This window comes from Podarcis melisellensis, assembly GCF_964234715.1.
Source record: "Podarcis melisellensis genome assembly, chromosome: 10".
NCBI classification, from domain to species: Eukaryota; Metazoa; Chordata; class Lepidosauria; order Squamata; family Lacertidae; genus Podarcis; species Podarcis melisellensis.
The window spans coordinates 53358811-53379747 of record NC_138542.1 but is presented as its reverse complement, the minus strand read 5'-3'; the positions used below and the strand labels follow the sequence as shown (position 1 = coordinate 53379747).

The 20937-nt window shown below is 42.7% G+C and overlaps 1 protein-coding gene and 1 long non-coding RNA gene across 2 annotated transcripts in view; both read right to left on the bottom strand.

Moving 5' to 3' along the window:
• HIPK2 (homeodomain interacting protein kinase 2) overlaps positions 1-516 on the bottom strand; it is a 161848-nt gene extending 161332 nt beyond the window's left edge. The window contains exon 1 of the mRNA XM_081928177.1: positions 195-516. Coding sequence (XP_081784303.1) covers positions 195-213 — 19 coding nt within the window. The 5' untranslated portion in view covers positions 214-516. The remainder of the gene's footprint in view (positions 1-194) is intronic.
• The window catches only part of LOC309379364, a 401215-nt gene that overhangs the window by 186099 nt on the left and 194179 nt on the right, over positions 1-20937 (bottom strand). The window contains exon 2 of the long non-coding RNA XR_014172450.1: positions 4417-4507. This is a non-coding gene — a long non-coding RNA (uncharacterized lncRNA). The remainder of the gene's footprint in view (positions 1-4416; positions 4508-20937) is intronic.

The following is a 20937-nucleotide window of genomic DNA, read 5'->3' as shown; positions in this document are numbered from 1 at the left end:
AGCAATTGCACTCCTATATAATAATTATTGGTGCCAAATCGGTGGTCATAATTCCCCCCCCCCTTCTTTTAGCTTGATTTCCCTATTTCTTTTTTCTTTCAACAACCCCCACCCCCCCACCTAGGAGCCTGGGTCTGAGAGAGAGATGTCTAAGCAGGAAGAGGAATAAAAAGACCCCAGAAGTCTGCCCTTACCTTCGTACATCGGGGCCATCGGTGCAAGGATGTCTGTTATTCATGGCAACGAAAGATAAATGAAGCAGGATTTCAGCCCCCCCCCTTTAAACTCAATAGAAATCTGCCATCTTGAGCCTGTGTCTCTCCGAGCAGCCGAAGCGGCCAGCAGCCTCCTGCATATCTGCCGCTTCCAATCCGTCGAGGGGGGCGGAAGACCCACCGAGCCCCCCCATAAAAAAAAACCACCAGGAAAACAGAAACGCCGCACCGGCAGCAAGCCGAAAAGAGAAGATGTGGGGTTAGGTGGGGGGTGTGAGGGGGGGTTGGAAGGGGAAGGGAAGGGAGAAATGGGGGGGTGGGGGGCTCGATGCACAGTGAACAGGTCAAGGGGGGAGGGGAGGGGGCGGCTGGAGGTTTCCCCCCCTGGACTTGGGGATTTTTTTTTCAGGGGGGTGGGGAGGGGGGACTCGAGGGATCCCCCTAAGCTCTCAGCTCAACATGTCTGTCCGCCTGCCGGTGGTGGGGCGTGTGTGGGGAAGGGGGGGTTTCTGCAAAAGTTGCATTAGAGAGGAGAGGGAGAGGGAGACTGAGAGAGCCGGAGACAGAGAGGGAGGGAGGGAGGGAGGGAAGGGGGAGGAGAGGCGAGCGAGCAACAGCACAGGGAGTTTGCACAATAATCAAGTGCCGATGGCACGGATCGCAGTTTCCCAGAAGGAGGGAGAGAGAGAGAGGCATGGAGGGGGGGGGAGAGGAAAAAAACACACCCTCTGCTGAGATTATGTGGGATCTTGTTTAACAACACATTTCAATCAGGAGGAGGAGGAGTGGCGAGGGGGGAGCGGGAGGGAGAGAGAGGAAAAGAGAATACAGTGCAAGTTGGAGAAGCGGGCTCTCGCCTCTCCTTAAGTTCAGGATGCCTGGCAGAGATGCAAGGGCAGGTGTGGCGTTTTCCAGTCGGAAGGCAAGCTGCCCGGGGCAGAGACCTCCTTGTGCGCATTTTGCAAAGCGCCAGGCACACCGTAGAATTTCAACGTGGTTCTCATGGGCTGTGGATCTGGCAGCAGCAGCATTTATTTATTTATTTGAAATATTTATATGGCGCCTGGCCGCCTCTTGTGTTTCAGGGCGGTTTACAAGGCGTGGAGACAATACAATGGGTTGCTGTGGTGGTGTTGTTGTTTGCAACACAGGGTGATTGTGTTTGCCCCTGCCTCTTTCGTTTCCAAATAAGTGTCTTTTTGCATTTTACAGCCTTGTTTTACTGACAGAACGAGTTAGGTTGTTGTTCCTTTGCTATTTCAAAAATGTGGTTTGCTGTAAACAATATCTTTATGGGATGCATTTTTGAGATAAACATACACTGTTGCTTCCGTGGCTCTTTTTCCTTCCCCCTTTGAAAGGAGCCGCATCAAAAGAGTGTTTATGTATTGAAAACGACAGGCAGGGAGCCCCCTCCTGTGTTCGTTTTAAGTGATCCATCCTTTTCGCTCCGTTTCTGCCCTGGCACTGCCAACTCTCTTCTTGTAAGTTGTCTTCAGGACATTCTCCTGGGGCTGTTGCCAAAAGGCCTTCTGTTCCTCTTGCTCTCTGAAGAACTTTGATATTATAGAGGTCTCCCAAATACAGTGCGACTACTTTTTTCACACAAACTGGCCCCAGATTGACCTCAGGAAAGGCTTTGTTGGGTGATCTTACAAGCATAAAATCACTCTATCAAATCAGACCCTATTTGCATAGCAATATGCCACTGACTGATATATATATATATATATATATATATATATATATATATATATATATATAGTGTACCCTTTTACGTGAGTAAATCAAAGAAGCTATCTATTAACTCCAACTGACACATACTGCTCCTGCTCCTGCTGCTGCTGTTGTTATGAAATACAATTAAATAAGATTTCATCAGTTAATATATGAATTTTGGTCAATTTATCCGTCAATTAAATTTGGGTAAAAACAATATTTCAGAAGCAAGAAGCATGCTTTCTTAGTGTTTAGAAGATGCATGCTTTTCCTATTGTTGTGGGAGAACAGAGTATTCATCTAAGATGGTAACTGCTGCCTGAGAGGGTTTTTTATAAGCATGTGCATTAAAAATAAAATAAAAAATCTACTGCCTGATTAATTGGAGGCAACATTTTGAGGGAAAGGTGTTTTAAAATTTATTTTGCCCATTCCATGTGAACCCAGCACTGCTCCAGGACCATGCAGTACAGTAGCGGGTTTTACCCAGTCAGGTGGGGGGGGGCATATAAATTTTATTTTTTTATTTACTTGCTTACTTGTTTATTTATTTATTTGACACCCATCTGACTGGGTTGCCCCAGTCACTCTGGGAGGCTTCCAACAAATTAAAACATCAAACGCAGTACAACATCCAACATTAAAAACATCCCTATAAAGGGCTACTTTCAGATGTGTTTTTATGTTGTAAACCTCCCTGAGATCTTTGGATGAAGGTAGGGATGCTGTATTTCAAAAAAGTGAAAATCGGGACACAAAAGTTGTGTTTTGGGGGCCAAAGTTGTTGAGCTTTTGCCAAATCTAAAGAAAAAGAAGTTTCTGAGCTATTTTTAAAGGAATTCGCCAAAATCTACACTTCCAACGTGGTTTACCATATATCCAGACTATGGGAAATTCTGGACATATGGCAGCCCTAGATGATGGGTGCTATATAAATTTAATTAATAATAATAATAAAATTCTCCTCATCATTGACATCACAAGAGCCACTCAGAAGATGTCCGTGATACCAAAGCAACATTTGGGATAACTGTCCAAACTGCATTGGACCTAACCTGCTGTGGAAATAAATCGTATTTCCCCCAACACAGTATTGCCGTAAGAGAGTCGAGGAAATCCAGCATCCCTGAATTGGGAAGCACTTTCTGGAGAAAACATGTTCTGCAATGCTGATATGTTGCTGATCATCATCTGGAGCAGGGGCCCATTAACACTTTGCATTTTCTCAGGCCTCTGGAACATGGTATTTGCCATGCCCCTTCTCTTCAAAGGAACACTTACTGCAGAAGGTCTGGCTGCTGCTGCTCTGTTCAGCGGGCTGAATTCAACCTGCCTAATTCAACCTGCCTAATACAAGACGATAAAAGGGGAGCTGGAACCCTGAGGCCTTTATAGCCTTTTTCTTAACAATTTATTAATTGACAACCTACCTGCTCCTTCCCTCAAGAGGCACTTGGAGTGATGTGCAACAATATTTTTAAAACAGCCAAAATGCAATATAAAAAAAACAAAGAAAGCAATTATAAAACATATTGAAATACTGGCCAAGGGCAGTGGGGGAGAAGAATTATTGTTTCATGCACGAGTCCTAAATGGAAGCTGCATGTCTCTGATCACCATGACCTGCTCTATGACTACATACTGAGATCATGATGATTTCCTGACTTCCACTTCTAAGCATTTTATTAATCCCATAACTCTCTGCTTCGCTAATAACGGGCAGTCAATATTTTATATTTAGCTCTTACTTCAGACACCTGGTTCTTACAACCTGTCTAGAGCAACATCAATTCATTTTTTTATATAAAAAATTATATACCGTCCTTCGTCAAAAGACCACAGGGCAGTTTACAACACTGAACATAATACACCTATGTATCAATGATCTGTATAACATGAAAAATTAAAAGCAGTTGTATAAAAAAAAATTATAATAATAAGCAATACAGTGGTACCTTGGGTTAATAACTTAATTCGTTCCAGAGGCCCGTTCTTAACCTGAAACTGTTCTTAACCTGAGGTACCACTTTAGCTAATGGGGCCTCCCGCTGCCACCGCACTGCAGTTGAGCAATTTCTGTTCTCATCCTGAGGTAAAGTTCTTAACCCGAGGTACTACTTCCGGGTTAGCGGAGTCTGTAACCTGAAGCATCTGTAACCTGAAGCATCTGTAACCCAAGGTACCACTGTACAGGGTGATAGATAATACATAGCAGTGCATAATACATGAACACAATCAATGCTAAGCAGCAGTGATACAGAATCTAGTTCAACCCTGGCATCTCCAGATAATAGGGCTGGGAGAGACTCCATGTCTGAAATCATGGAGAGCTGCTGCCAGTCAGTGTAGACAACACTGAGCGAGATGGAGCAGTAGTCTTAAGGCAGCTTCCTGTGTTCCTGAATAATACATACAGTGGTACCTCAGGTTAAGTACTTAATTTGTTCCGGAGGTCCGTTCTTAACCTGAAACTGTTCTTAACCTGAAGCACCACTTTAGCTAATGGGGCCTCCCGCTGCCGCTGTGCCACCAGAGCACAATTTCTGTTCTCATCCTGAAGCAAAGTTCTTAACCTGAAGCACTATTTCTTGGTTAGCGGAGTCTGTAACCTGAAGCGTATTTAACCTGAAGCGTATGTAACCTGAGGTACCACTGTATTTAACATCTGGAAAAATAAGGGAGAAGCTATCCATACTATCACAATGAGAATTAATGTGTCCTGGAATGTCGTTGGGAACAGTAAGAACCAAACGGAAGCTCTCTCCGGTTTGCTATTTCTGTGGCGTGATATCAGCGAGTGTCTCCTTATTACTCTTGTAGTACTAGTCCTGGTACAGCCCATAAGGGTTTTAAGTCAATGAAAAGGTGACACTAAAAATAATCACTTCACCAAGTGGTATAGTAGAAGGGGGATGGAACTGGGAGAACAGCTCTGTAAGGTGTGTTTTTTCCAGATCGGGATGGTATCATCTGCCAAAATACCAGGATAATTGACCAACTCTCCTTTCTCTGACCAATGAATAAAGTTATAACAAGGCTTTCAATTTTCACCATTGTCTGTGGCACATAAGCCAGAGTATATGGAAGGTTATTGAGCAGAGTCTGGATACGTCTCTCCTTTTCTTAGATGGGGTCTCAGCTTCATGCTAGCAGCTTAAATTATGACATTTCTTGCAAGATCGTTTGCATTTCCAAAAGGAATCCAGGTCTCACTAGCCAAAGTTCAGTACAGTCGTACCTTGGATCCCAAATGCCCTGGAAATTGGACGTTTTGGATCCCGAACACTACAAACCCGGAAGCGATTGTTCCAGTTTGCGAATGTTCTTTTGGAACCCAAATGTCTGACGGGGCCTCTGAGTGGCTGCTTCCTGCAGCCAATCAGTAGCCACAATTTGGTTTTCGAACATTTTGGAAGTCAAACGGACTTCCGGAACAGATTCTATTCAACTTCCAAGGTACGACTGTATACACTACTAACAACTACACCACCCCTTGCCAGTGAATCGTAATAAATGCTATACTATATTATGCTCTGCAGCTCTTTGTGGGAGTATGCATGTGTGTGCTGTGTATACAGTGAGGAGGGAAAGTATACAGTGTGCTGTGTATACAGTGAGGAGAGAAAGTATTTGATGCCCTGCTAAATTTGCCCGTTTGCCCTCTGACAAAGAAATGACCAGTCCATAATGTTAATGGTAGGTTTATTGTAGCTGTGAGAGACAGAATAACACCAGGAAAAACCCCAGAAACCCAGAAGACAAAAGTCAGAGATTGATGTGCATATACAGTGGTACCTCGGATTAAGTATTTAATTCGTTCCAGAGGTCCGTTCTTAACCTGACACTGTTCTTAACCTGAAGCACCACATTAACTAATGGGGCCTCCTGCTGCTGCCGCACCGCCGGAGCATGATTTCTGTTCTCATCCTGAAGCAAAGTACTTAACCCGAGGTACTATTTCTGGGTTAGCGGAGTCTGTAACCTGAAGCGTATGTAACCAGAAGCGTATGTAACCCGAGGTACCACTGTATAGCGTATATTGCTGTTATTATTTCTGGGAAGCCTGCTTGGGCCAGGATTCCTCATCCTGTGTAGTTAGCTGGTTAAAGATTCGTCTGCACGTGGGACACAGGATGCTGCCTTATAATGAGTCAGGCCATTGGCCCATCTAGCTCAGTATTGCCTACACTGACTGGCAGCATTCCTCCAGGGTTTCAGGCAGGGGACAACCCCCCTTCCTACCTGGAAATGTGGGGGACTGAACCTAGGACCTTCTGCATGCAAAGCAGATGTTCTAACACTGAGCTGCAGTCCTTCCTCCATGTGTGACGTGCGCACTTCACATTCTCGACTGAAAAAGAGAGGAGATAGGTGTGCCTCTAGTTCCGTACTTGATGTGCTTGCTGGAAACACCAGTGCTTAATGCCAGTCTTTTCCAGCAGCAACTGCAGCTTGTGGAGATGCCCTCAGGTAGGCACAGGAAAGAAAGCGAACAAAGGAAATGCAGAAAGGAAATAAAGAAAAAGGAACACATTATTAAGGAATTAACTGGGGCAGGAGGGTGTCAGTGTGGACACGGCGCAAGATGGAACAATTTGTCCTCTGCTTCATTAAAATGAGCATAAAGTGGCCATTGTGTAAACACACACACACACACACACACACACACACACACACACCACACTTTAAATCCCAAGCAATAAAAACCTCTAAAACCTGTTTGCAAACACATGAGATCTTTCCTATTAAATATACACAATCTTTTTATTTAAATAATCCCTGCAGTTAGAGTCTGGATCATTTAATGAAATTGGAGTTATTACACAAGTGTCAAGGGAGCCTATTTTATTTGCATCAGAGAGTCTCATATTTTTAAACAATGATTCATCTGCCATTTCAGTTTCTGTCTTCATAACGCAATCGGCACACAAAATAGTTACTGTTGTACTGAATGCATTGATTGTGATTTTCCCAGGCAGAGAGGGACGACTGCTGTGCATTTGGCTTGCAAATGCCAGCATAGCCAGCTGTTGTGGACTGATAGCCAGCACAAACCCTCTACAAATGGGATAAATAAATAGCAAGAAGCAAGGGGACTGGTTACTGCAGCCTTCCATGGAGTACAGAAACAGCCCAGGGTATCCACCCGAGTTCAGATATGGATTTGGGAGGGAGGAAGGAAGGAAGGAAGGAAGGAAGGAAGGAAGGAAGGAAGGAAGGAAGGAAGGAAGGAAGGAAGGAGACGACTGGTTGGCAGAACTGGTTGGGTTTATCCATCCCAACCAGATCAGTTTGGCTGTGTTGGAAACGCAATAGCAAGGACCATTTAGTTAATATCCTAATGGTTAATGTTGTTAACGGTTAGTCAGCCAACCAAGGATGGCATCATCTGGTCAGACTGACATGAACCTTGCTGAGGTAACACAAGTTCTGGTTGGCTTTGTGTTTCTGAGGGAGTCTTTCCCTGTGAGTAGTTGTTGAATATCTAACTGCTCTGAACAAGGCCTATTAAGTAAAAGAAAACCGCTCTTTTTATTTCTCCTCATATCATGTACTGTTTCTGTTCAGTTTATCAAGTTAAATATTATCAGTTTCTTTTCTCTCTGGACTCCATCTGCATTATTCAAGTCACTCTGCTAATAAGCTGATCCGTCTCACCAGGAGGGGAAAAAATGGGATCGCCATTGCTTAGGCATCCACAGGGCAGGGAAAGGGAGAAATGAAGTATAATTCCCAGATTCCTAGCTCCATTTTAAAATACAAAGAGAAAGTTTTTTTTCTAGTATTTGTAGAAGAACCCAATATACGAGGCAAAAAAAGAAAAAAGTGCAGACACTATTATCCTTTGCTTTGTAAGAAGCTAGCCTTCTCCCACCCGTTAGTGTTTTTAGCCAATGAGTGAAGCCATGGCAGTGATTGGCGTTTAAGAAAGCAGATCTAGTAGTCAATAAGGTACAGAAGTCTAGGGTGAAACACCCATGATCTAGCTTAAGGGTTAGTTTTTAAGCTTTTTCTGCCAGACTTTTCTGGTGGAGAAGTGATTGCTGCCTCATAGGAAACAGTTCAGATATCAAGGTGTTCTCTGATGCTAGTTAAGAATGCTTGTTTATTTTTTGGAAGTATTTACGTAACTCTGGGAAAATTCCTGCTGCTGCCCACACACCATAGGTCTTCCTGCACCTTTGAAGGTGATTTTCTGTAATACTCAAATACTCTCTTTTTTATTTTAAAGAAAAACACTTAGCTGAGTGGAAAAGCTTTAACAAATGTGTCTGATGAGCAGTATGGAAATTGTGATAGTGGTCTACTAGAATACACAATCCACAACCTGAATATTGTATCATCCACCCCTCCTCTTTCCTGATATCACTACAGCATTGCTGTAAAATGCTCTCTGTCCATTTTATTTATTTTTCTATTTAACCCTGCCTATCTGACTGGGTTGCCCCAGCCACTCTGGGCAGCTTCCAGCATAATATAAAAACACAACTGAACTTCAAGCATTAAAAACTTTTGTGTGCTTATATAAATCCCATAAGCTCTCCAGGTAAACAAGCATGGAAACTGCAAAGCTGCATATATCTGAAGACACAAGAATATTGACCATTTTCTCCCCCGAGCTTCGACATCTGCAGCTGACAATATGCATTAAAAATGAAAGAACTGTGACATAACATATTATAATCCAGATGACATAAGTGGTTATAGGTACCAGGTATGGGTGATTCTTCTTGAGTGTATTGTATTGAGTGTGACATATTATATTTCTATTTAAATGACAGTAATTATTTAAAAAATTGCATCTATACATAGCAACTTGCATATGAACATTTTATGCAAATGTGTATTCTCTGTTGTCTTCTTGGTGATGCATTTCCGATTTTTAGGTGATGCAAGTAAGTGCATCTACTTGCCTCTAATCTACTTTCCCCCTTCATGGTAATGCTTCACAGCTGTAGATTTAACACTACCACTAGTGTCCCATGAGCCCAAGAATATTCCTGCGGGTTTATTTTTTCTGCTTGATTTAATGCTGTACTTTGCCAGCAAATGGGAACTCCGAAGTGATCTTATCCTGCTAAATTGGCATAATTTGTGGATAGGATTGTTCTATTAGGACAAACTTTTATATACACTTACTAGGGAATAAGCCCTATAGAACTCAGTGGGACAAAATAAACAAGCACAGTATTATGGACTGTTGTTCCTTAACAACAGCAACTTCTACTACTACTACTAATTATAATAATAATAAGGAGGAGGTCTTTCAGAGAAGGCTAAAGTAATTTGCCTGTCCCTTAATTTAGCAGTTACTTCATTTAACAGTATTGAGGTTTTGAGTTCTTCACACACATGCACTTTCTAGTAGAAGCAAACTTTGAAATGTGAAAAAAGAGAAAGTTTATCAGATTATGGAATTCAAACTGTGGTCAAATCATTCAAACATTAAGGGCCAAAATTTAATTGAAAGTAATTATAGACTTGTCTGAAGTATAATTATAGAGTATTTTTTTCCCTTGACATTTCCACTGAGGAAATGAAAAAATAAAATGATGTCAGAACTGTGCAATTTTAATCGTGCGATTCCAATCTGCCTTCAAACAATAACAGGGGCCAAGTGTCAGAGGAGGAAGAAAGTACTGTATGGGGAATTCTTTGAAGATAATTTCATAAGAGAAGATGGTATAAAGGAGTTTGTTCTATATCCAAGAACAAAGGGAGTGATTTACATTTTTCAGAGCTTAGCAAAAAGGTCCTCGTAAATAAAACAGGACGAAAGGGTGGGCTAACTCTTACAGCCTTTCTGATCAGTCAGTTTTTGCACAAGGATGTACAGTACATTTGTTACTGATTTGCACTCACATGGTCCAATGCATTTGCTTGTTCATTTAAAGCCATAGCCATTCCACTTGTGAGCAAATGCATACCCTCCAATATTTCTCCACTGAAAATAGGGACAGCCTATTCAATAACAGAGGGACGCGGGTGACGCTGTGGGTAAAATCTCAGCGCCTAGGACTTGCCGATCGCATGGTTGGCGGTTCGAATCCCCGCGGCGGGGTGCGCTCCCGTCGTTTGGTCCCAGCGCCTGCCAACCTAGCAGTTCGAAAGCACCCCTGGGTGCAAATAGATAAATAGGGACCGCTTACCAGCGGGAAGGTAAACAGCGTTCCGTGCGCTGCGCTGGCTCGCCAGATGCAGCTTGTCACGCTGGCCACGTGACCCGGAAGTGTCTGCGGACAGCGCTGGCTCCCGGCCTCTAGTGTGAGATGAGCACACAATCCTAGAATCTGTCAAGACTGGCCCATATGGGCAGGGGTACCTTTACCTTTATTCAATAATAATAATAATAGCCCACTCATCTGATTGGGTTGCCCCAGCCACTTTGGGCTGTTTCCAACATACATAAAAACATAATAAAACATTAAATATTTAAAAACTTCCCTATGCAGGGCTACCTTAAGATGTCTTCTAAAGTTTGTATAGTTACTTATCTCCTTGACTTGGAGGTCGCATAACTCCATAACCCTCCAGCATTTCTTAGATGAAAATAAGGACAAACTACCATACCCTCCAAATTTTCATTTAGATGAAAATAGGGATGTCCTAAGGAAAAACGGGACATTCCGGGATCAAATCAGAAATGCGGGTGGCTTCTGTAAATCTGGGCCTGTCCATGGAAAATAGGGATACTTTGAGCATCTGCAAATGACTCCACAGTCTACTTCTTCAGTATCTTAAAGGTGTCCAGCGGAGAGATGGAGCTTACTTTTCACAGACGGTTCTTTAAAGTCGTTCTCAATAAAAACACAACAAAAAGGCATCAGCATTACCAATCATTGGCACGGCTGCTTAAAACAGGACTGACAAACACATCGTTCAAAGGCTTTGCCAATAAGAGAGAAATGACCTCGGCATATGGCAGAAGTTCATAATAAAGGGGTCAAGGTAGGGCTGTCTCGAGAAAGAGACCCAGCACATCACTGGGGCTACGAAAAAAGCCCTCTCCCTAGTCCCAGCTGAACAGACCATTGGGATCAATATAAAAGGAACACCAACAATATTTTTTTTAAAAATAGGCAGGTTCATATGGTGGAAGGTAATATTTCAATTATATCACTTTTCCATACCATGAAGGCCTTTAATGGTCATTATCGGCTCTTTGAATTAAGAACCTAAGAAGACCTTTGTCGGATGGGACCAAAGGCCCTCCTAGTCAGCATTCTGTTCTCACAGTGGCCAAGGCCTTGTCATGAACTGGCAGGACGACAGGGAGGAGGAAGCGAAAGAAGAGAAGCCCGGTTAAGGGTGTAGCCGGGACTGGGACACACTGGGGCAAGCAGGGGATGGGGAAGGGATGGAGGTCAGTGCACAGGAATAAGAGCAGCAGGACCAGAGCCAGAGGGGCCCCTGTCCCCACAAACATGGCGGACTATGAGGCATAGGGAGCAGCATGAGGGACGCTCTAGGAGGCTGAGGCAGGCATGGGCCCACAGCCCAGTTTCCTAGCTGGCCAGGTGGGGCTCCCACCTCTAGGAGGAGGTGTGTGATTCCTCAGCTGGAGTAGGCTCAGAACAGGTGAAGGTCACATGTGTCATCAAGCCCAGATGCTTCAATCAGCATGCAAAGTACAAAAGGGGAGCAGAGCGGAGGTGCTATGTCTGCTCAACTGCCCATGTTGAAGGACCTTAACTTGGATGCTCCTGGGCCTCTACAGGACTGTGCTTTGGGTTTGACTCTGGACTGTATCCTGACTGCTGGACTTTCAGACCTGACTACTTAGATTGACCCTGGACTGCATTTCCTGACCTTTGGACTTTGCTTGTTTGGTTTGACCCCTGGACTTTGGACTTGACATACTGACTTGCTGCCAGGTAGGCCAGGGGTTCAAGACAGGTGTCTAGGAAGCAGGACTTGAGTGCAATAGCCTTCTCCTCACTTGAGATTGCAAGCGACTGGAATTTGCGGTGGCAAATTCAGTGTCTGCCATGGAACTATGGCTGCAAACAATGGTAAACAAAAGAATACGACCTCAATGTACCTGGCTAGAATTTACCCTTAATAATCTGAAAGCTGCTGCTGTTCTTTGCATGGAGCGGAGGCACCAAGGTGGGTAGCACTACCTGCCCACACTGCCTGTCGGCTTCCCACCTGCTCAATCTGTGCAGTTTATTACAAAAAGCATGCTAGCTGTTCCCCAGTACTTTCTCCTCCTGATCGAATTTTTCCTTGTCAAGCTGCCTCTGGAACGTCCTATGGCTGGAGAAGTGGGGAGTATGAAACACAACCATCCCTGACGGAGGCTGATTAAGATTCCATGATGAGAGTATCACATCGTGCTCCACTTTTCCTTCGTAGAAGCCACCGGAGTGATTTCGTGGAGGCTGTTATTGAAGGCAAAGAAAGAAGAAAGAAAGGGAGCTGCACTAGCTCAAGGTAATTTGCCTCATTTTGGCAGCAGATCTGCATGGCCGCCTATCAGAATTCATCCCACATTTAACTGCCTTTTCCAATAAGGAGCAGCATTATTTACAGTAATGAGACTATCGGGAGGGGCGCAGAGAGAGGAAAAGGTTATATGGTTGTGTCCATTTGTTTTATGTCTCTCTGCTCGGCAACAGGCCCTTACTTCAAACAGTGCTTTGTTGTCAAAGGTGGGCATGCAAATTCTGCTCTCCCTTGTCCTATGGAAAGGCCTTATGTATGTTTGTGTCAAAGCAAAGCAAGCTGTAATGACTCAAGTTCATGCATTGTGGCCTAATTAAGTCAGCTCAGATCTATAAAGGTTTTAGCTGACCAGAAACTAGCTGTACTATGCGTTTTGAGTCCAGGCACGCAACATACATTAAATGGGAAAGCTTCACAATCTGCCGGGTTTAACTTTTAACCATTGGCCAAATGACGGTAAATGCAGCTTTAGGGAACACACTGCCATGTGCGCCAACAGGATGGAGAAGAGAGTGTCAGCAGGGTGTGCAGAAGAAACTTTCCTGTGTGATAGGCAGGGTGGTCAGCATGAGTCCTACATTACAGTGGGGCTGTCCAGTCCAAATCTGGACACTCTTGAAGGATTGTTTAGTCCAAGACTCATGAAAAGGTAAAAAAAAAACCCACAAGAAGGGACAGCAGGGCCATTGAAGGTGTCACAAGTCACCTGCTAACAGTCTTTCCTCCCATATGGTAAGATGCGTTCCTATTGAATAGTAGCAATTAGTTCTAAATCTGCATCTATACATATTAATTAGCGCGCACATATTATGCCAATCTGTGCTGTCTTTTGCCCTCTTTTTTTAGTGATGCGCAAGTGACTAGTTCGTTGAGTTGCCAGTTTGTTGAGTTGCCACCAACCTCTGCCTGCTTTCCTACTGATCAGCAGCATTGTTCTTGCATAACTTAGCAGTGCTCATTGTTGAATCCGGCTCCACCTACTGATGGCATCTTTACCTTCTACCCTACCAGCCACTGCAGAGTAGGAAGCGGCCTGCATACTGATAGCACTGTATAAGTAAACACTACACTTCTTCTTCTTCTTCTTTGGCAATCACTCATACTGGAGCAAGATTGTCTTCCACAAACATGGTCTTAATGGTGTGTCCATAAGTGACTGTGGAGGTCAATTCTGGATCCACATGTCGTTCCACAGTGGGGACATAGGTTTCCAGGCAGGAGTTGATCAAGGTGAGGGTTTGCCAAATGTGCCTTCCTCTTGGCTCATTTTTCCATTTGTCCTGAGTTTGTTTCTTCAAAGGCTATTCTCCAATTAAAGCGCTCACGGGCCAGTGTTTCCCAGTTTTCCATGCTTATACTGCATTTTTTAATACAGTGGTACCTCAGGTTACATACGCTTCAGGTTACATGCGTTTCAGGTTACAGACTCCGTTAACCCAGAAATAGTGCTTCAGGTTAAGAACTTTGCTTCAGGATGAGAACAGAAATCGTGCTCCGGCAGCGTGGCAGCAGCAGGAGGCCCCATTAGCTAAAGTGGTGCTTCAGGTTAAGAACAGTTTCAGGTTAAGAACGGACCTCCGGAATGAATTAAGTACTTAACCCGAGGTACCACTGTATTTGCCTTGAGACCGTCTTTAAACCTCTTTTGTTGTCCACCAGTATTTCACTTTCCATTCTTCAGTTAGGAATAGAGTAGTTGCTTTGGAATATGATAATCAGGCATCCAAACCACACAGCCAATCCAACAAAATTGATGTTGAAGAATCATTATGACACTGTCTTCCCTGGTGCCAGGCTTTTTTGCGGCTTAGGCAAGCCTAACTACTTGCACCCCCGAATACACCCCCCAAAATTGCTAACTTCAATTTTCAAAAAAAGATGTAGGGAAAAAAATGAAAAGCACAAAACTTTAAACTGCTAAAGTTACTTTAAATTGCAAGAATAAGCAATACAACAATTTTTGATACCTTTCTCAAATACAAAAGAAAATGTTCTAGCACACAAATAATTTTGAATATTGTGATGTTAACATTTAAGTCTCTTAAAAGTTTCAATTTCAGGTGCACCAAATCGCAATTTGTGTGCCTTTTCCTTTGCAAATTTTGTCACCGATTCCTTCAGGTCAAGTGCTGATGTTTGGGCATGTTCAATTGAAATACTTGCCAAGCCAACTGGTGTCTTTTCCAACATTGTTGAGCGTATGTAAGTTTTACAAGTCTGAGCTTTGAGAAACTGCATTCACCATTTGTCACTGACAAAGTGTAAGAAGGATCCAGAGCAACAGAAACATTAGGCACATTATCCAGGAGTTTTTGTTGTAGTATGAAGAGAAGTACTCCTTGTGGCAGCATAGACTTTGGAAGTCTTCGAGCTATTGTTATAAGTTTACAGCACAGATCTTCAGCATCAATGGCTGTGTTTACATTCAGTAGACTTTTTGTTGATACTGTATATATCATATAAGAAGCCAGAAGGGAATTATATCATTGTAGCTGGTTGGAATCTTTCTCCAATAGATTGCATGGCCATGTGTAAGACAGCATAGAAGAAACCTCATTTGAATTTCTGCTTTGGATCTTGTGGTGCAAGGTAATTCTTGATGACTTGTGATTGATTTGTAGCTGAATTTAAATCAGCTTCCTTATTTTTTAGTGGCTTGCTGGAGAATTTGACTCCAAAAAGGATATTGTACCATGATGTAACAAGGGATACTACAAACTTGAACCAATAAATTATATCAGCAAACACCTTAGTTTCATTTCTGAAAGCATGTCCAGATAAACCTTTTAGGCTTGCGTCTTCAAAGATCTATATTAAAGCATCATATATGGTATATCGGTGCTTTCAAAGCATCAGTCTGACACTGCCATCTTGTTTCACTCAATGGCTTAACAGTTATGCCTAAGTCTGATATATGGCTTGTTAGAATTTCCAACGCTGAGTCATTGCAGATAAATAATTATAGATCTGTTGAACCTAACTGAAGAAACTAGTGGCTTCCAGACAACGCTTAGCAGCATCATTGACTACAAAGTTTAGAGTGCATTGCAGGGCACAAAAAGTGTGTGGGTTTATGCCCGGGACACTCTCATGTGTCATTTTCTTTGCCTTTGATGCTACTTTCATTATCATAACTTTGACCATTTGGTCAAGCTGTCCAATAAGAGATTCTGTCATAAAGACACCTGTAGACATCCTTTAGTGGAACAAATCCCAAGAAATGTTCTCTTATGATGGCTCATTATCTGATTATTTGATTACATCAACATTTGTCATTTGTTCAATATGACTAGCATCAGGTGTGCATTACAGAATAACTGAGTCGTATTTGGCTGAGTTTGAATGTGCTAAAATTTTCTGCTTTGTAGCACATGTTAGAAGCTGTATGAGCTCATTTTGGATATCTTTCCCTAGGTAGTAAAACATTGTTTCTTGAGCTCTAACTCAAATGTTCATTCATGATAGGATCAAAAAGGACTAGATACTCTATAAACTTCAAAAATAAAAAATAAAAGAATCCATTGCTAGCACTGTACAACTTTTCAGTTGTACCACAGAATGTCAAGTTTTGCATGCCAAGAACTTGCTGCCAGTATTGTCATCCTTGCCTAATTTTCTGCTGGTTATTATCAGTTCTCTTCAGAATTCATGCCTAAGATTTGCTGCCAGTATTGTCATCCTTGCCTAATTTTCTGCTGGTTATTATCAATTCTCTTCAGGTCTGATAGGTTTCTAAATGGTCAGTATTCCTTTCATGTGAAGACAGAATTGCTCCAATGTTTTCCCAGTCTTTTGAACCTGTTTCTTGTAGGGTTGATGCGCCAACAAACACTCCCCCCCCCCACATCTTTTCAGGTTGAATATATCAACCATTGACGGCACAATTTTTCTCCATTTTCTAGTATTTTCTTGTAGTGCATAGGAGGAAATCTTCTGTGTTTTGAGTCTTTGGGAAAATAATATGATACAACCTGTTGTGGTCTATGTTGCATGATAAGCTGTCACAAATTATCATGGCAATAGTTGAGCCAGTTAGCAAGGTCACAGTAATTCAAGGCAGGCACAATACCATCATCTTTGGCAGAGTTTTCAGTACTCCTTTCTTGACATCCTTTTCCTCCCCTCTATATGTTTTCCATAAATATCTCCAATTTGTGAAATTTCTGTCTTTGAGTTTATATAATATTTAGTAGGACCACCACTATGTAGGACCACCACTATAGTTTTCCCAGTATGGTTCCCACTATGGTTTTCCCAGTATGGAAGTGAAAGCTGGACCATAAAGAAGGCTGATCGCTGAAGAATTGATGCTTTTGAATTATGGTGCTGGCGGAGACTCTTGAGAGTCCCATGGACTGCAAGAAGATCAAACCTATCCATTCTTAAGAAAATCAGCCCTGAGTGCTCACTGGAAGCACAGATCGTGAAGCTGAGGCTCCAATACTTTGGCCACCTCATGAGAAGAAAAGACTCCCTGGAAAAGACCCTGATGTTGGGAAAGATTGAGGGCACAAGGAGAAGGGGACGACAGAGGACGAGATGGTTGGACAGTGTTCTCGAAGCTACCAGCATGAGTTTGACCAAACTGCGGGACGCAGTGGAAGACAGGAGTACCTGGCGTGCTCTGGTCCATGGAGTCACGAAGAGTCGGACACAACTAAACGACTAAACAACAACAACAAGGACCACCACATTCATAGTTTTGGAAGAGACTCCATGGATCATCTAATCTAACCTCCAGCAATGCAGGATTATTCACTCATACAGGGGATCAAACCTGTGACCTTGGCATTATTAGCACCACGCACAAGCTGAGCTAACTGGCAAGGCTGCCTCAGTGCTAGTTTCAACAATAGTACAGTCATATTCTTGTTCTTTAGTTGCTTTCTGTGTACAAAGGTATTGCAGGAAGAACCCCTCTTGCTTTGCTTTCTCCTTAGTTTTTTCCTTAGTTTTTTTATGCATTGCTGGAGTGTGCAAAGTGTGTCCTGCCCCATTCCGCTCCACTCCATCCTGCCCCCATTCCACCCTCTTCTGGGTCCAAAAGGACCCACGCATTGGTGATCAATGGGACACGCTTAAAATGGTCGTTGCATGGTTATTTCTTACCAGCCACAGCTCACTAGAAAATGTATTCATTTTCCTACTTCATATTAACACTTGACTGTAAGATTTAGAATTAAGTGCATTTTCACTTTGTGTGTGTATGTGTGTGTTTAGGCAGAAAGAGGAACTTTGATAAATGAGACTTGGTTCCGAGTAAACCTATTGTAGGATGCTGATGGGGGGGGGGTGGATGTTGCTGAATTTTTGCGGAGAATATACTGCTTTGTGGAACCACAGTATTAATCCCACTACTAGGGGATTGCAGAAGTACATGTCAGCAGAAAATAAGCCCTATAGTGCAGAAGCAACATTTGAAATAGAAACATATCTAACTGCACTCACTCTTCGGGGCGGGGAGGAGCCTTCTGGTCCAAAAACAAAACCAGAGCTCCTTGAACTTGCTAGGGTTTTAAAAGTGAAGCATTTTGATGTACTGTTTTAAATACAAAACATTTAAGCACACGTGGCCAAAACCAACTTTTAATTGTTTGAAACGTTCTAGATTTACAGAGTTTGCATGTGCAAAAAGAGATGGAGTGAGGCAAGAATCGCAATCTCTTTTTAGCTCAGTTATGGTGAGAGGAAGAATTCCTTTCTTTCTCTGGCAGCTCGTAATCTCTTGATTTGCACTTATGGATAGAAACTGATTATAGGCCTGCAAAGAAAATATAAATACAATCACATTAGGCAGGAACTAAAAATACAAGTGAGAAAGTGCCCTGTAAACTCTGGGTGAGCTCCTTGCTTATCTTTTAAAGCTATTCCATCAGCCAGAAATTGTCAAACAAAGAGACGCCAAAACATTTCACTAAAAACTAATACTTGATGGTTATGTAAGGCCATTCAATTAAGCACATTATCAGAGCAATCCCATACTCAAATTACATCAGCTGAGGAACTACTGCAGAGACAGGAAACCCTTTTTGGCCAGAGGGCAGCATTCCCTGGTACATAACCTTGCCCCCGCCCATGTAAATGGTGGGTGGGGTCAGAGGCAAAAGTGGGTGCAGCAATGGGTGCTACTTTTAGCTTTGATGTGGACTGTATCTCAGCCATGCGAAAGCTGGGCATCTATACCCTGCACACGCGGACACACGCCAATCTCCATTCAGGCAAGCTACAAGATAATGCTTGCATTGTCTAACACCTTTTCACAGTAACAACCAGGCAAAAGCACCCAAGGAAGGGGCGAAGCAGAGGGAGTGTATTCTAGTGAGATGGGTGTGTGACTACAGTATTTGCTGGACGTCCCACCATGTCACCAGTATGTGACACATGGTGCTCCCTTGATGGATGCTCCAGCCGAACAGCTAAAAGAGGTGAGTCATGGAAGGAAAGGATAATAAAAAATGATGCTACGTCAAGTCTGAGTGTTATTCCACAGGACTTCATTGGTGTGCCTTAACAAAATAAGCCCACTGAGTCCAATAACGTCTTTGCTAAAAGGAGTATTCTATATGCAAACAACCGGTGCTAGCATTAAGCCTTTCCAGAACAAAGTCACTCACCAATGATACTATTGGCTTCTATAATTTCCAGCGTCTGTCTTCTCAGTGTTGAAGTGGAAAATGGTTTGTAGCTATTTGGATAAACAGCAAGAAAAACTTTATTATTCCCTTAACACCTGTGTTATTTGGCCATGCATGAGCCATCAAAGCCTGAATCATGATAGCCGTCCCCTTCTGGAAATGGACACATGAAAGAATTACTGAAATTAATAGTTAATGGGTGAAAACACACATAGCATATCTGCTAGGTGCTGCTGTTTGCTGTTGTTCAGTATTTATGTGCTGTAAACCAATTCAGATATTTTGTTGCTGCTGTTGCTGCTGCTGCGGAAAAGTGGTATATAAATTAAACAATAGTGATGATGCAGGTGTTCTTTGTTCTTGTGAATGGTCTGATGTTATTAGGGCTTTGACTGCAGTAGCAGAAGCACTTGCTTGTACCACTACAGCTGAAGAGGTTTTGGGTGCAGGACAGAGGTCCTCGGCTGCTTCCAAAATGCTCTTAAAACTTGATTTTCACTGATGCAGCCCCAAGTAGGGATTTCAGGCTTCCAACAGCAAGGCTGCAAGTAGGTAATGAGAAAAGGATGCTTTTTTCACTTCTGTAAACTGTCAGATGCTGTCAAATTTTATTGGTGGCCATTTTCAGGTATGGGTTATTTATACTGGTCCTGTCACAGCTTTAAGAACCAGCAGAAACACCTGGAATCCCCAGGCTAAGGACTGCGGATGGAGGAGAGATTTGATTCAGTTTGCAAATTCACACTGTTGGAGACAATATGGAAACTGGAACACAACCTTTGAAATTTGAACTGTTCCAACTGCTGCAGTGCGGTTCTCCAGCTAAGGAATGTGCACAAAAATGCATACATTAGTGTAAAGTGTGCGTGAAAATGCATATATTAGTGAACATTACATACGATAAAAAGGACATACAAAAACGCATTACATTAGGCGAAATTGTTTTGCAAAGTTTTGTATATCGGGCACTACAACACTGACAAAATTTCATGAGGATTTTCTTATTAAATGCAAAGTGATGTGGAAATGTGGAGAACTGAATTTAAGACGGGAAGAATGAGAATCTGAAAGAAATTGAAATTGATGCATCCCCCCCCCCCCCGGCCACCTTTTCTGCTGCATGGTTCTGCTAGAGCAGGCATGGGGAACCTGTGGCCCTTGGGTGTTGTTGAACTACAACTCCCACAATCCATGGCCATGGGCTGTGGTGGCTGAGGCTGATGGAAGTTGGAGTCCAACAACATCTGGAGGGCTACAGCTTCTCCACCCACCCCATGCTTGAGAATGGGCCGAGAGAGCAACCATGAGCAAGGCTTAGATCCGTGGCCCAAGGAGGAGAAATTATATCCTTTTAATGGCCACCTGCTGACAGGTTTCCTGGGTGTGGCACTGTGTGGGATTGAGTAGGATACCAGATGAGAGCCAGCAGCCATGCTTGGAGGAGCCTTCAGTGGATGGTAGATGCTTTGGAGACCTGTATGGGTGGAATGGTAAATATAATTATCATGAAAAACAAACTCATATGTAATAACTTCGGTGTAGGTATAGACAGGAACAACTAACAGGAAAGCAATGTAGCCTGGAAGCAATTGATGTGAGATAATACCACCAAGGCAACTATCTGTAAACGAACAATAAACACCCATAAAAATGGCAAAAGTAGTTTCTTTCACAAATAGGTTTTATCTTAAAGAATTGCAAATGCAGTAAATAAAGAGTCCACTTGTGATATACCAGTGGTTCAGTGCTCACACGTTGTTCCGGTAATCAGACGTTTTGTCGCTAAAGAGCTTAGTCATCAAGCTGTCAAAAATCAATTGTAACAGAATTGCATTGAATTAACAAGTAGAATAGAGGAAATTAAAATTAAAAATACATTGAGAATGCATAATTAAGACATACCTTTGTAGTAAATAATA